At 35.5% G+C, this 14,905-nt stretch overlaps 2 protein-coding genes across 3 annotated transcripts in view; one reads left to right on the top strand and one right to left on the bottom strand.

Moving 5' to 3' along the window:
* Positions 1–1,986: 1,986 nt before the first annotated feature.
* Positions 1,987–9,551, bottom strand: LOC117105005. 2 transcript variants are annotated; one of them, XM_033245986.1, is made up of 11 exons: positions 9,345–9,551; positions 7,668–7,767; positions 7,116–7,199; positions 6,736–6,846; positions 6,451–6,546; positions 6,150–6,236; positions 5,730–5,849; positions 5,197–5,310; positions 3,345–3,407; positions 3,179–3,241; positions 1,987–2,697 (listed from the first exon to the last, which is right to left on the bottom strand). In XM_033245986.1, the coding sequence occupies exons 2-11, from the start codon at positions 7,704–7,706 to the stop codon at positions 2,635–2,637; spliced, it is 840 nt and encodes a 279-aa protein (XP_033101877.1). In that variant the 5' UTR covers positions 7,707–7,767; positions 9,345–9,551; the 3' UTR covers positions 1,987–2,634. The 2 variants fall into 2 exon arrangements, with proteins under 2 accessions (XP_033101877.1, XP_033101876.1); XM_033245985.1 differs by having other exon boundaries at positions 3,345–3,410; positions 9,345–9,550.
* A 3,509-nt stretch (positions 9,552–13,060) lies between these two features.
* LOC117104992 (kalirin-like) overlaps positions 13,061–14,905 on the top strand; it is a 182,487-nt gene continuing 180,642 nt past the window's right edge. The window contains exon 1 of the mRNA XM_033245970.1: positions 13,061–13,234. Coding sequence (XP_033101861.1) covers positions 13,168–13,234 — 67 coding nt within the window. The 5' untranslated portion in view covers positions 13,061–13,167. The remainder of the gene's footprint in view (positions 13,235–14,905) is intronic.

The raw sequence follows: 14,905 nt of genomic DNA, 5'->3' as shown, positions 1-14,905 counted from the left end.
ATATATATATATAATAATGTTTAAATATATAAATATATGTTAAAATTTATTTGTGTACATATTCTGCCTATATGTGTATGTATATACTTATATATAAGCAATTATTGTTAATGTATAATAGGATGTATGTATATTTAGTAGATATAAAAGGTATATTAATATAATTTAGGAGTGGTGTGTGCTAAATACCTATTGATTATAAAGCTATCGTGTATATTATGTGTAAACTGTCATTGATCGGTGCTTTAAATTTTGATTTTAAAATTCCAAAGATAATGTTAATCAAATATTATATGATGGGTTGAATAATTATACAATATTAGGAATTGGTATGCACATGAAAACAAATATTGAGAAATTTACAAATTTATTTTGGAATAGCATTAAGATGGTGTCAACAAAGTTAATTACTAATTGTGATTGCTTTGCTGTATTCCTTTCATACGTGGCTGCCATGTTATACTTTGGCATTGTAGACCATTACATTGTTATTATAATTTTGAAATAATTTAGAAGTTATGAGAGGATCCACGATGAATGTCGATAAAATTTGTTTCTATAAAATCTACACATTATCGCCGACTTTTGTCGACTCTGGTCGGTCGAAGCGGGGAGTTCCCGATTGTGTCGGGGACGGCTTGACAGTACAACAATAGCAGCAAAAACGCTGTAGTGACAGTGTAGCGATTTTATGGAAATCATGCTTAACATGTTTTTTTTAGTGCACGAGTTTTTCATATTAATTATATGACGTACCATTAAAGTTTAATTCATGCGAAAAAATATCATTACTGAATTAATTTTAAGCCAGAAAATGTGCAATTGTAACACAGGGATTGTGGGCTTCTCTTCCCTTGGCCGGCTGGAACTGCCACATTGTATGGTACTCTATTTATTTATTTATTTATTTAGAAAATGCTTTTGCAACAGCGGCATCCATTACAATAATGGTGCATCCAAAACTAAAGTAATAAAAAGAAAATAAATACATACAAGTAATTAAAATTGCCAAACAATACAATGTAGAAAAAGTCACAAAATAAAACATAAAAGCATTGAAATTAAAATTACATTCGACAAGACTTAATCTCTAATCTCTTGGCCCATGCCTTTTTAAGGTATGATTTGCAAAAATCATCAAAAAGCTTATGGACCATGTTAATTGAATTATTTGGAAGATTAGGTACAAACTCAGTGCAATCTCCACCTAAAGTAAAGGTACTGTATATTGGTAAATTAATAGTTATAATCCTATATCTATTGTACCCATTAGTTTTGTTTCATATTGTCTCCTGTTACGCCATTCATGTTTTTTAAACGTTAGTTATATTTTTTTAACTTGATTTATGTTTACAATTTAGCAATATCAATGCAGTTTTAAGACCTTTATTTGTATTGTATTAGTTACTATCAGCGAGTAATCTATTATTTCATAACGCGTTATACGCAAAATGTATGGCGTCATTTGGTGGATCAGTACAATTTGAACTTTATTCGATTTACTGTGTCGGTATCGTGATGATAAGTAAAACAAACATGTTCTGTTTTGTGTACAATCGTGTACGTGCTATTGAATTTAGTATCTTCCCTCCCACAGTACATTAAGAGTAGAATACAATGTAAGTTTGTAGATCGTATTTGCGATGATTCGTCGAATTGTCGTGTTTAGAAATTAGTAGAATGATACATTAATTATATTCTATGCATAATAATTTTTTTTCATTAAGTTCTAATTTATTTTTTGTTTTCCTTTTTGACGGGAATAAATGAATAAAAATATAATACAAAATAACCGTGTCATTTTGTGAAGTTGAAGTTGACACATAAGCTTAATCATTAAAAAAATGAACACTGATGAAAATGGCTATAAATCTGACGATCTTATTATACTGGATTATTGTTTTTGTTTTGATAGACCATGGAAATTTTACCGTCTTCAGTATGGCCCCAATCACACCACCAATGAAAACAATAAGAGCCACAAAATATGAACACAACAAAAACAATTTAATAAATATTCATATTTTCATATCAAAATTTACAATATATGTCTAGATAACAACATAAATATATTGAAACAAACAGACGATACTTAATTTAGGCTTTGGAAGTATAGGATAAAGTGGAACACCTCGAACTTTCGTCTTACAAAATATAATAATAATGTAAAATATCAACATGGAAAACGCATGTTACAGATGGTTATATAGGCTAAGAAGAGAAATTTGAAGCAAAATTAATCTGTTTGAAGCGAAGTCTAAAGCTTTATTGAACCATCATTCAGTGGTTCTTGTTTAAGCCTGATTTTAAATACCTGGTTATGGAAGATTAAATATGGAAGATAAACAATAATGATTATTAAAAGATTAGGTAGATTACTTTACTGCCAGATCATAAGATACAGTGGCGTACCATAAAGATGGGTGGGGTGCACACAATTTAGATTCTCCCACTCGAAATTTTTACTGAGCAAATCACCTTGTATAATCATCCAATTCCTATTTAGGTATTTCCCATCTCACTAAACCATCTTCCCCCTCATCCCCACCCCCTGACCTCTTCTTCCCTTGTCCGCTTCTCCCCATCATCCCACCATGTCAATACTCGCTATAGATACAACACTGAATACACGTTTCATATAATAATACAAACAGATCCACTCTTCTGTACCCTTTTATTCTTTGACTCATTGGTGTTCTGAAGGAAAGAAATAACCAATATGCAATTATAATTTTATATTAACAACATTAATTTATCCAATGATTATTTGTCGTGAATTGTCAGTGCCAACTCTGTGGCACAATGCGTTACCATCATGTATATTCTGTTTTATTCATTTCAATGTCGATCCACGTTGATTTTTACTTTTAGTAATATAGAGAGGTTGGTAAAACACGACCAGCCATACATTTAATGTAAATGTAGACTACCCATTTTGCAAAGGCACAAGTTGTAGGCCTACTTTTAAAAAAAAAGGGGGAAAAAAGCACTTCCAAAAAACAGGATCTCTATATACCGTAGCTCTTTGGTGTATACTGTGAAAATAAGCTCGTTCACACGTTTTTTTTGTTTTTGACATGATAATTATGTAGGCCTTTTAGTATTGGATGCAGCCAGTAGCATGAATGTACGGCTAAATTAACTAATTTTAAAACCTCAGTGCCCCTGATAAACATACCTGCCAGTCGCTGTCATCAAAATCAACAAGATCACCCTCCGTTTGACATGGTTCCTTTGGGGTCTACCATTAAGAAAGAAGTAATAATTCATAACGTGCTTAACCGATGTAAATTTATTTCTGTAGGCTATAATATTATTTCATAATATATTAACGTTTATCATACCTCACTTTCTTTGTTTTCCTTTGTATTATCTACACTGTTTTGAGTATCTGATGTTTCATTTTCCTGCTGAAAATAAATGTGATAATGGTTTGTATAGAAATCTAAGATAACATATTTGGAGTTCATTTGACAAGTTGACACGAAAGCATTTTGAAGACGTTACATTGGAGATGTGGCCGCTGGAAGTAGTCTGAGTACGCGTCTTTAGGCAATCATATAATTTGTCTTTATTTCTTCTATTATTATAATTGACGAATACGGGTATTATAGGTAATTCACATATATTCAACAGAGTGGACATTTTTTCTCATTTATTACAAACTAAAACATCCATCTGTATTTGAAATCTTCAATTACAACTTGACAACCTGTGTCTTTTAAGTTCCATTTGGCTATTCTTACAAGAGAAAATTACATTTAAGTATGTGTATTAACTGTAGACCTACATTAGTATGGAAAGATCTTTTAATTACAGACCCGTAAGGAACCGTCACGCGCCAAGCCCCGCCCCTTAGATATCGATGCAGGTTCCACAAAACGACCGGAAACACAGTTTGTATAACACAGGTGTGTTTGTGGGACGTGCGCGTTTTCCTGGCTTAGTTGCTAAGTTCAATCAATAGACGCTTCCACTAAGCCCCGCCCCTTGGATAGTGTTGCTAAGGTCCCACAAAACGACAGTGGCAGCATACGGCCCGGTTAGCAGGATCCAGATAACAAACATACGCGCTTACCCTTCTTGCGGTTCATACAACACAATCCCCGATGCAGATACCAAGAAAATGATGATCTGATCACTAGCCAATAGGAAACTAGAAGTTGGAAAAGCGTACGAAACGCGCTCAACTTGCTAACTGATAGCGCTCGCTAATCGTTAGCGTATCCGGTGGTGGTAACTGATTGTTTGGTTAGCGATATGTTTTTTTCATATACGAGAATTGCCAATGAAGAAGAATTTAGCAGGGTAAGTTGCTAAATACAACGGGTTTAGCCGAGGGAACGTGACTTCATATGTTGACGTCATGCATAATTTCAGCTATAGTTCTTAGGATCCCTGGAATATTATCAATTTATGGGGTCTACATTTGCAATATTTTAAAAATAGTTTCTATTTCAAAGGTACTTCTTTTTTAAATTCCATGTCTATGGTCTTTTGTGATGTCTCTGTTAGCAGTTTTAAATCTCGTCGATTATTTAATACAGCAATATCACGATTAAGTCATGTTATGTCTTTTTCTTAGAGATTTTAATTTTTATAGTTTTTTTTTTATATTTCTCTTTCCTTTTTATATATTTGTATTTACTGTTGAGGGCCTCTTTAAGTCAGCTTCGCTGTGAGAGCCCCCTCGTGAAATATTATTTAATAAATAAATAAATACACAGAATGAAATAATACATAGGCCTAGTTAGTCTTTAGCGGTAGGGATTAGGCCAAAGAAAAAAAATGAAAACAACTCAATGGTCTATACCACTAGTACTACAATGCTGTACTTCGTCTGTGGATTTTCTAACATTAATCCCATGAACAATGATCTTACTGGAAGAGAAAACGGTTACCGTAGTTCCCGATCCGGATACTAGGGCTCTCGTGTGAACCTGACCAGTAAAAACATATGCAAACACGTGCGTTTGTGAGACGCGCACGTATTCCTTGCCCTGTTCTGATTGGTCAATTGTTAATTTTGATTGACACGGCAGAAAGGTCAATCTGGAATGGTCTATTCTACAAGATTTCATCTAGAGTGAATACATAGGATCTACTAAATGAATTAATGTAGATCTGGTCATGTTCTGTATGTGCTGCTTGCTTGCACAATATTAATAACAGTACTCGAACAGGAACATATCTCACCTTTGATTTCGTTAATGAAGCGTCAATGAGCTGTGTAACTTCGTTTAGATCCATATTGACAGATAATGTCCGAGCTGTTGTATGTATTGTATCACCCCCGGACTTGTCTTCACACTGTGGAGGGATTGATGTTATAAGTTGTGTCGTTTTGGATAACACATATGTTATAAAACATGTTCTTCTCATCATCTTCATTTACTGTACAGAACCTCTTTGAGTTTAGTAGCAATTAAGTTCCCCCACCTCTTCGCATAGCCAAATTATTTACGCCAAGCGAGTTATGAACATAAAATAAAAATATGAGCTTTCATGACGTAGGGGAGGAGTACTGCATTCTCAATGATTGCACCCACTCCGCCCGAAAACCAACCTACACCCCTGTTGGAACCGGGTTTTGTTGTTGTTGTTGTTTTTTTTTTTTGTGGGGGGGGTTTGGGTGGGGATGTTTTTCCTGCTTCCCTATTGAATTAGTAACTGGTAATGGATGGTCGGATGTGGTCTTATGGTTTCCTTAAAACATAAATACCACGCACCTGAATCGCGTAAGTGACGTCAGCTCCTTTCTCAATGAGTAATTTAGCAACGTTTATCGACTTAAAGCAGATAGTCAGCATAAGAGCACTGGCATTCGGCATATCAGATTGGTCCGGATCCTATAACGAAAAAATCCAACAATAGGTCTACTGAGGACAGTTACACTTTTAACTCATTTATTTACCTCGTCCTCAATGAAGGAAGAACTACATAGGGCCTACTGTGTGTAATTTCATATTATTTTACTTATAAGTTGCGTTATTGAGTTCCGCGACAGATGGAAACACAATGAGGATGTTTTTAAAGGGGGAAAGTCAATGTAAAAATAGGCTTCGTTTTTTGTTTTTGTTTTTTCTTATAACTTAAAATATTGCTATTTGTTATATAGGTGATTTTTTTTAAAATTATAAACAACTAACCGTGTATTTTCCATTTATATTTGCACCTTTGGTTATTGCTGCCTCGGCGTCTTGAACATTATCAACCTTTGCCGCTGCTAAAAGCTCCTGTAAAATAATAAACCAACGACTGCTTAATATTGTGTCCAACAACGTAGCTCAATTTTTGATTCGGCAGGTTAACTGTGATGATAACATTGACTAACTATATATTTTATGTTGTTATACACACACACACATACACACACACACGCACACCCACACACACATATAAAACTGTCTCTTATACACATCTAGATGTGTATAAGAGACAGTAACTTACTTTATTAGCAGACACTGTCTGCTCGATGAGTTGCGCTAATGAATTGAGTTCTTTTTCGTTCGCAAGTTCCACTGCTGTTTTCTCCGTTTTGTCGACCTGATAAAACGAATGAGTTAAGTACTTTCATATTTCTCATAATAAATATATTATTATGTGTCCAAACCAAATTTTACTGAGTTACTGCAATAACGATAAAATAAGCCCCTCCCCCATCCAAAAACAAAAAATAAATATAGGATGGAGGTTCAGATGTAAACAGTTTGAATATCAATGAGCGTTACGTACAGTGACAGAGCAAGTGAGATCTGCGCCCCTGGAGATCAACATCCGGGCAATCTCTTCATGATTGTTTTCGATAGCTAGCATGAGCAGAGTTTTCTTTGTCATGTATCCGCCCTGAAAAAACAATCGGAGCCAATTCTAACAACTATAAAAATATAGAATAATAATATGCGAGATGAACAAAAGAGATGCGTCTTATAAGCCGGCGATTTATTAGATTAGAAATAAGGCATGGGCTTACAAGGAAGTTTGGAAGAACATCAGTATTATCATGAAAGATCTTCATTCTTGTCATACGAATTATTTAATTTAACCCCACGGAAGTTATTCGTAACAATACAAAATGATATTGCGGTAATGAGTTAAAATATCCGAGTTTTTACCTGACTCTCATCGACATCGGCTCCTTCATTTAAGTATTTTTCAACGTTTGATCTATCTCCATTCAGGACGGACTCGATTACATTCTGTAAGAAAGCGAAAGTTAGGTTAGGTATTTTAGAGATGATGATTTTGTTCAATAGCCATTAGTTACGATCGACAATTCCACACAGGTGTTTTACCGCATAGGCCTACGTTCGTCATCACGGCTGGGCATGTAATTTTGATCTTTTTTGTAGCATAGCATTAAATAAAGTATTGACCATAACAACTTGCAATGAGGAACGGCAACATTTCCGTCGATTCATTAAAACCAATGGACCTTTCCGGCGTTTCAAACAAAATTAACAACTGACCAATAAAAAAAACGTGTTTACTTACGTAAGTCTACGCTTCGCTGTCAATTTGTGGAACATTAGTAAGAGTAAAGAGCGAGGCTTAGCGGATAGGTCCGATTCGTAAAGTTGTTAAAACAGAATAGAAAATCGCAATATGACAAACATTTTATTATCAGTGGGTCTTGTGTTAGGATGATTAATTTTTAGGCTACTTACTTCTCGAAGTCGCTGTTTAACACTCCAGTTATCACTCATCTCTACCTGTGACTATGCTTATATTACATCAGAGCAATTGAACTTCCAAGATCATAGGACTCTAGAAATATTTTTGGAGAAAACGTAAAGAAAACGTGAGACTGAATACAAATATAATAATTATATAAGTTGAGTTTGTGTGTGGGGTGGGGGGGGGGTAACGCCTGTTTATCCCCCTCTAAAGCCGCCCTTGTCTATATTATGATGTTCAACACCAGTTGAACTCCAATCGACAACTGTTGTAGTTTTGCATTCATCGTTCAATCACAAAATGATGTGTTTGCATAACCTTGCTGTGTGGCGAGATCGGATGGAAAATAGGCCTACAATCACTAAAAATCCATAGGCCTACTAACATTTACACAGCCGCACCTAAACACAATAAAAAGTAAACGACAGAAACGATAAGATAAACGTTAGTAATACCACAGATCCTAAGTAATACTATTCCATTTAATTTGTTTTGCCGTTGCTAAGAAGCAGTTCTCTGTCTAAATGATATCGGCAAACATCAACCTATTTGCAAGATTGATAAACTGCTCATGAAATTGCGAAATATATGTCTTATAGACAAGAGCTGGCTGAATGAAAAAAAAAAATGTTGGTGTTTATGTTTCTACGCAGACACTCATGAAACTCTGTAAGAGGTAGAATCAATAATGATACCTCATGGTTTCTTATCCCCTTCGTTCAACAACAAAACGACGAAGAATATTATACCGCCGGATCAATACATTTGCAGTTTATTGTTGTGTGTACGGAAATAACGGGGTGGCAATAGACAATAATATTCACCTTGCCTGTCGTAATTATTGCGTTGATTTTAATGGCAGACTTTCTCTAATGAAACGTATTTCATTTCCTAACGATGTCCTCAGATTATCTGAAGAGTATGTTCCGGAGAAACCATTAATATCTTTTATGCTATTACGAATAATGATCATTGCATAAGTAATTACGTATGAACCTTTCATTCGATTCTAAACATGGCTATACGGATATAGATATTATTATTTGTTGTCATTATCGTGCATTATGCAACGCAATTAGCTTCACGTTCGCACGATATCATAATGTTTGTATTTAATGTTTTTGGTTAAATGTTTATCTTGTGCTAAGTCTCATAGCAAGAACAATTTCTATGTGTATTCTAGTACTATATAATTTAAAATTTTATTTAAATTAATCTTCATGTTACACTATATAAAACATACACATAACACAAATCAATTTTATTTAATTAATCTTCAGAAATACAAATTATAAACACCAAGCACATAACACAAATCTGTGTATAAAAACCATCGTGGATCTAAATAAATTAATATTAAAACTAGCTACAGTAGGTAGACCTGTGACACTGGCTTAAATGGGTACAAATAAGACTCCACTAACGTTTTACATATTAATTAACATAGGCCTATTAAAAAGAACAAACACGGCAAAATGGAATATGATGTACTCAAAGCCTATAAATTCCGACATCAATAATATTCAGTAAACGCCATATAAGAACGCTGCCGTGATATGTTTTTGTTAACGTGAAGGAATTTGATAGGCGCCCTACATTAGAATTTGCAACACTCTTAGGTAACATACATTATACACATACATTAATACATAAAATCAATGACTCACCGTTTTGCCAACTCCAAACACAATGCTGTCGGCGTAACACTGTTTTTTTTTTTGTAATTTATTATACAGAGCCTAAATTTTTTTTTCTCTGCGATATAGGCTTATACTTTTAAAGATCTTCCAAGGAGGTGAACACTGCCGTAGATGCCCAACCATAGCGTGTTTATAGTAACCCTGACTACAACATGACGCTTCAATAAGCTTGTACAATGATCGCCGTGAATGACACTTAAGAGGATAAATAAATAAAAGCTCACCTAAACTACTCAACAACTGATGACGTCATCCGCTCAACAGCCAATCGTAAAGCTATTTAAAGATCTAATAAAAGGATCGATCTATATCGATCAAAAGCCTACTTTAATTTATTTATTTATATTAAATAATCAGCACCAGTATAATAAGGATAATAATGTTGCGGAGTGCCATTTAGAATTACATAGGCGGGTCATGGACAAACAAAACAACATAGGCCCTACACACAATAAAGATGCCATCTGACACAAACACACACCAACCAGTGGCGTAACTACCGCAGGTTCAACAGGTTCATTGAACCTGGGCCCCGACCGCCAGGGGCCCCGATCTGTAAGGGCCCACCCCTTTATAAACAAAAAATAATAAAGCAATGTTTTATTTTGACATTTAACCATTTGCTTCCTTCCAGGTAAGTAATGTTGGAACCAAAATAACTCATTTCCTTTACATCCATAGTTTTCAATATATTTTTAGTAGCAATGTAAGATTTATTGTGTCAAAACACTTTGCAATATCAACATCATTTCGCGGTCATTGGCGGATCTGGAGGGGATTCAGGGGGGTCCTCACCCCCCCCCCCCCCCCCCCCCCCCCCCCCCCCCCCGGGGAAAAGAAAAAGAAAAATTCTAGACCCGTGAGCTGAAATGTTTCTTGTTACAATGGGAAAATTGAAGTCGGGATTCATTGAATGTTTTCAAGAGAGGGAAAGAGCCGACCCTCTTTCTTATTGGGGTTTTTTGAAACACACTTACTTCCTCCTAAATTTGAACCCAGATCCCCCTTGTTTATTAATGGATTTTGGTCGATCATTACACGGTTTCTTTCTGAATGCATATTGGTCAACATCTATAAGGTCATTTTCATTGACTGGTCTATAATATTGTTAATTGCTTGTTACCTTTACTGTACCGTACCTTATATATGGGGTACAGTCATTGAGACTTTCCAATCGTTTGGAACAATACCATTCATTAATGATTTATTCATAATGGAACAAGAGATTTTGCGATATAGCGTGATGCAAGTCTTAGTAGCCTAATATTGAAATTATGAACATCAAGGTTATATTCAGATAAACATACATTTTCATTAGCCCCCAGATACAATTCCCGTAAAATTTTGTGTTTGAATACAATTTGGATTTTTCCATTCTGTTTCGACTTCTTTAATTGAGTTTAAAATTTCTGTTCCTATATTACTAAAATAATCACTAAATTTTTCACAATCAAGATTTGGATGAATATTGTTTGAATTTTTGTTTTTCCCTATAATTTATTCATTTCATCCACAAACGTTTGGTACCACGTTTATATTTATTTTCAACTGATTGGATTTTCGAATTTTATACTTGTGCATTTGTATTTAAGTAGGCTAAACGATAATTATAAAAGGTGTCTGGCAGTCATGTTTATCGGATAAGTGCTGTTTGTTTTGCTGTTTGTTTTGCATGATCTAATGATCAAGAAATTAAGTAAAAATACAATGAGATACAGTCAGAATTTGTGTTCAGGTGATCCATTTGGTTTTATTTAGCTTAATTATATAAAACTAATGTATTAAATAAAGAAACACCAATTAAATAAATATCGAATGTGCTTTTGTTTTGGTCATTTTTGTTTTGTTTTTTGGGGTTTTTTTGTTTGTTTGTTTTTTGTTTTGGTCAATTTTTGGCAATTTCTTTCAAAACACGTACCCCCCATAGATCATCATGTAGGCCCAGGTTTATAACATAACATTAAAGGTTCTTATTGATAAACAAGTATGCAATGCAACAGCCCAAAAAATAAACAATATGAAAGCAGAAATGGAGTACACTATATTGAACGAGGTAGGCAGATGATGTAGATACTGAGTGTAAGAATTAAGTATCTATATAGAGTCATTCCTCTCAGTGGAAAGCGTGGATCCACCAATTCTTCCTACTGTAAGGAGGAAAGAGGGCGCACGTTATATTAACCTTACTGCCCATTGGAAGAAAACACACTTCTCACATCGTGAGGCTCACAAGTGAGGATTATTACAAATATTTCTTAATTCGGGATAATCCACGAACGTCAGAGTTTTTTTTTTTCATTCCCAGTGGATTCTTCTGGTGGTGATGGCGCAGACTCCCCTACTATTTTCCGAAGAGTATAGACCTATGTCTTTCTTAACGTGCTCATGAGTCACATTGCACACATAACCATAATGTCTGTTCGCAAGACGGTGCTTGCATTTTGTTAAATATTCGCACCTGTACTTGTATTCAGCCCTCTAGCTTAAACTTAATGAGCGTATTTAATTGAACGTGTACGGTAGCATGATGGTTCAGGGTGCGCATACAGTCTTGCTCGGAATGATGATTTGGCGGTAGGGGGTACGTCTAGAGCCCACATCACCTTAGGGGGAGGCGAGAAAATTTTGAGAATATGGTCCTCTAGTGATCGGAAATTGCACTCTCATACCTTTAAAATCTTACCAGTAATTCATATCAACAATGCAATACATGAATCATTTTTCTTAATACAACGATCGCAACGTCCGCACCCCCACCCCCACATCCGCCCCAGGCAGTAGTACCACCAGTTTTATTTAGCTGACTGAGCTAAACTGACTTAATTTGACTTTCTGACTTGAGCGTATATCTAGGCACATTATTTATTAAAAAAAAAAAAAAAAAAAAACAACTCAAAAACTCCAAAACACGAAACTCCTGCTGCTTGAACATTAGATTAATTGCAAATATGAAATTAAATATATAAAAATATAGATGCACTTGCAGACAAAAGAGAAAGTTTATATATATATATATATTTTTTTTATAGCATTGCATGTCTATTATTAATAAAGCAATGGTAAAAGGTCATGCATAGCACATTCCACGCGGTTTAATAAGCTTTCATTTAAAAAAAACCCCTAAAATTTTGCCACATAAAAGAGTAAAACTTATTTTCTTATTATTATTGGAACATAATGTGGAACGGCGTTATTATAAAGTTTTAAAAAGCGCCGTTAAAATGATTTAAAAAAGCGCCGTTAAAATTGAGTTTTAACGGCGTTAAAATAAGTTTTAATGCCGTTAAAACAGAGCAAAAAAGCGCCGTTAAAATAGAGTAAAAAACGCCGTTAAAATCTTATTTTAACGGCGTTAAAATAAGTTTTAGCGCGTTAAAATAAGATTTAACGCCGTTAAAATAAGTTTTAACGCCGTTAAAACAAAATTAACGCGTTCTCATTATGGCCCCGATGGCTAACCATACACGTACGTAATTGGCGTCAGAGAGTATATACTCTTTGTTGGCGTATACCCTGGATGTAATTTCGGAAGTGAAAATTACCATAGCGACATCAATAATGTGAATAAGTTAGTAGGCTCTAAAACTCCGTTTCTATTTAATTAGTAATCTGAATACGCTATCTGTAATATTATTGCGACCGCAGGGCGTCTAGGCATTATACTATGTAGCTCTCTGCTGCTGTGAATATCGCTCGTCGGTAGTTTACATGGCGGCTATGTTTTGTTGTGAATATACCAATCAAACATGACTGATTTTTGACAGTTATATATCTTCCACACTCATGAAAGATGAGTTCGGAAGAGTTTGGATTAGGTGCTACCGGTGTGGTAGGGTCTCCTGTTAGAAACAGTACCGGTAAGTAAGATAATCAAGATTTAAAATACGATACCGAATTGTTGGGATTGCCATTCTGAATCCGTATTATTGTATGTGTATTGCTGATAAGGACGCTAGAGCACCTGGTTTACCAATGGGTATCGTCCTTCAATAAATACCCTTTGTACTGTAATTGTAATGTAGGCTCACCACTTTGTTTTAACGGTTGAGGAGGAGACGGTTAAGCCTTTCGCTCCCACTAATTGTTGGCTACAATAGCATGTTTGGTTTTCTTCATGCCGATTATATTATTCGATTTTTGTAGTATATTTACCTGGCCTTGGCCTAGGCCTGTAGTAAGGTTGAGCCTACACCGGGGGGCCAACACAACTCATCACGACATACTGTACAGGCAGTCTCTCTCTCTCTGGGTCTGTGCTGTTGGTGGATGGAAGTAAGCTAGCCCGGAACTAGAGAAGACGAACTAGGGACCTAGATAGGTCTAGAATGCTATAGGCTAGGCCTAGGCCATGTGGCTTTGTACTTTTTAACGATAGAAATAAGATAAGCTGAAATATAGCCATGTTAATATTATTATCACGTTGACTACCAGACCTTTTTTTAAGGTTCCTTCCTGTGTGCCAAAACAAGTTTACATGTACAAACACACTTTTTTGAAATTTTATCAAGTCAAAGGCTATACTGTATCATCAAAATGATGTGTCTAATAAATTGGCTTGAAAATATTAATTTTGGGGGTGGGGGGGGCAAGTAAACTCGTCGACGGCACTGTGATAGACCTTTTTATTGTCTATGCCAAGTGCGAGTTATCTCGTCTGCTTTTTCCATGGTTTGGTATATGTTCAAAGGGCACCCCCACTTGTGCTGCTCGAGTGTATTACCGGCAACATAACACAACAAACATACATACGTCATTTGTACGTTATCGTCTGTATCTTCCCCAAACTACCAGCCGTTGAGTCTGTGATTCTACAATGTATAACAAAGAAGTTATAAACGCTAAAATGTTACCCCAATTTTGACGAGTATACTGTCCCTGGCACCCTCAGCAACACCCTGTGGGCGAGTATACTTGTCGCTGGCAGACAATGTGTTATAGTTAATATTCTAAATTCCTCCTCTGTTTTATCAAACACAAACCCAAACCTTACTGAGCAACTGCTGTACTACTGAACAATAGCTTTATATAGCTTTTTCAATAAATAATGTATCAAAACATAATAATTTCAGATTAACAACATGGAAGTTAATCATTTAAAGTTGTCAGATAATGTGAATCTCCATTCATTAGGAAAAAAAATGAATGGACATTTTCCGAGGGGAGGGGGTTCTCTGGGCATGGGGTCCAGAATCGAAGCCCTGGTGGGATCAGGAAAACCCACTAAAGCCAGAGGAGTTTTGTGTTTTATGTGTCTAACTAATGCCATAAAAGCAGATACAGTATGTTTGAAAAAAGTATGCAGCAAAACATTCCATCTGAGTGGGTGCATTAGTTGGGTTGTACTGTAGGACTCGTTCAGAATTCGAGGGGGGTTCGCCAGAAAAGAGGGGGTTTCCTAGAAAAGGGCGTTCGCCTGAACCATAAATAAGTCCCCTGGCTACGGGCCTGCATAAAATTGCTACATGCTATCACTGACTCTTTTTGGCAATGCAGATTATTCTTTCTAGTGTGGACAGCTACAGGATACA

This window comes from Anneissia japonica, unplaced genomic scaffold, assembly GCF_011630105.1.
Source record: "Anneissia japonica isolate Jap-2015-1 unplaced genomic scaffold, ASM1163010v1 scaffold287834_len5846547_cov211, whole genome shotgun sequence".
Lineage (NCBI taxonomy): Eukaryota > Metazoa > Echinodermata > Crinoidea > Comatulida > Comatulidae > Anneissia > Anneissia japonica.
The sequence above is the reverse complement of the archived record's forward strand: the minus strand, read 5'-3'. Positions and strand labels throughout refer to the sequence as shown.

Excerpts from the sequence above, each read along its gene's own strand:
- LOC117105005 (XM_033245985.1), bottom strand. The coding sequence starts at position 7,706 with ATGAGTGATAACTGGAGTGTTAAACAGCGACTTCGAGAA. Across the intron at positions 6,847-7,115 it reads CCGATGTCGATGAGAGTCAG|GGCGGATACATGACAAAGAA; the intron begins GTAAAAACTCGG and ends TTGTTTTTTCAG. Across the intron at positions 6,547-6,735 it reads ATCTCACTTGCTCTGTCACT|GTCGACAAAACGGAGAAAAC; the intron begins GTACGTAACGCT and ends TCGTTTTATCAG.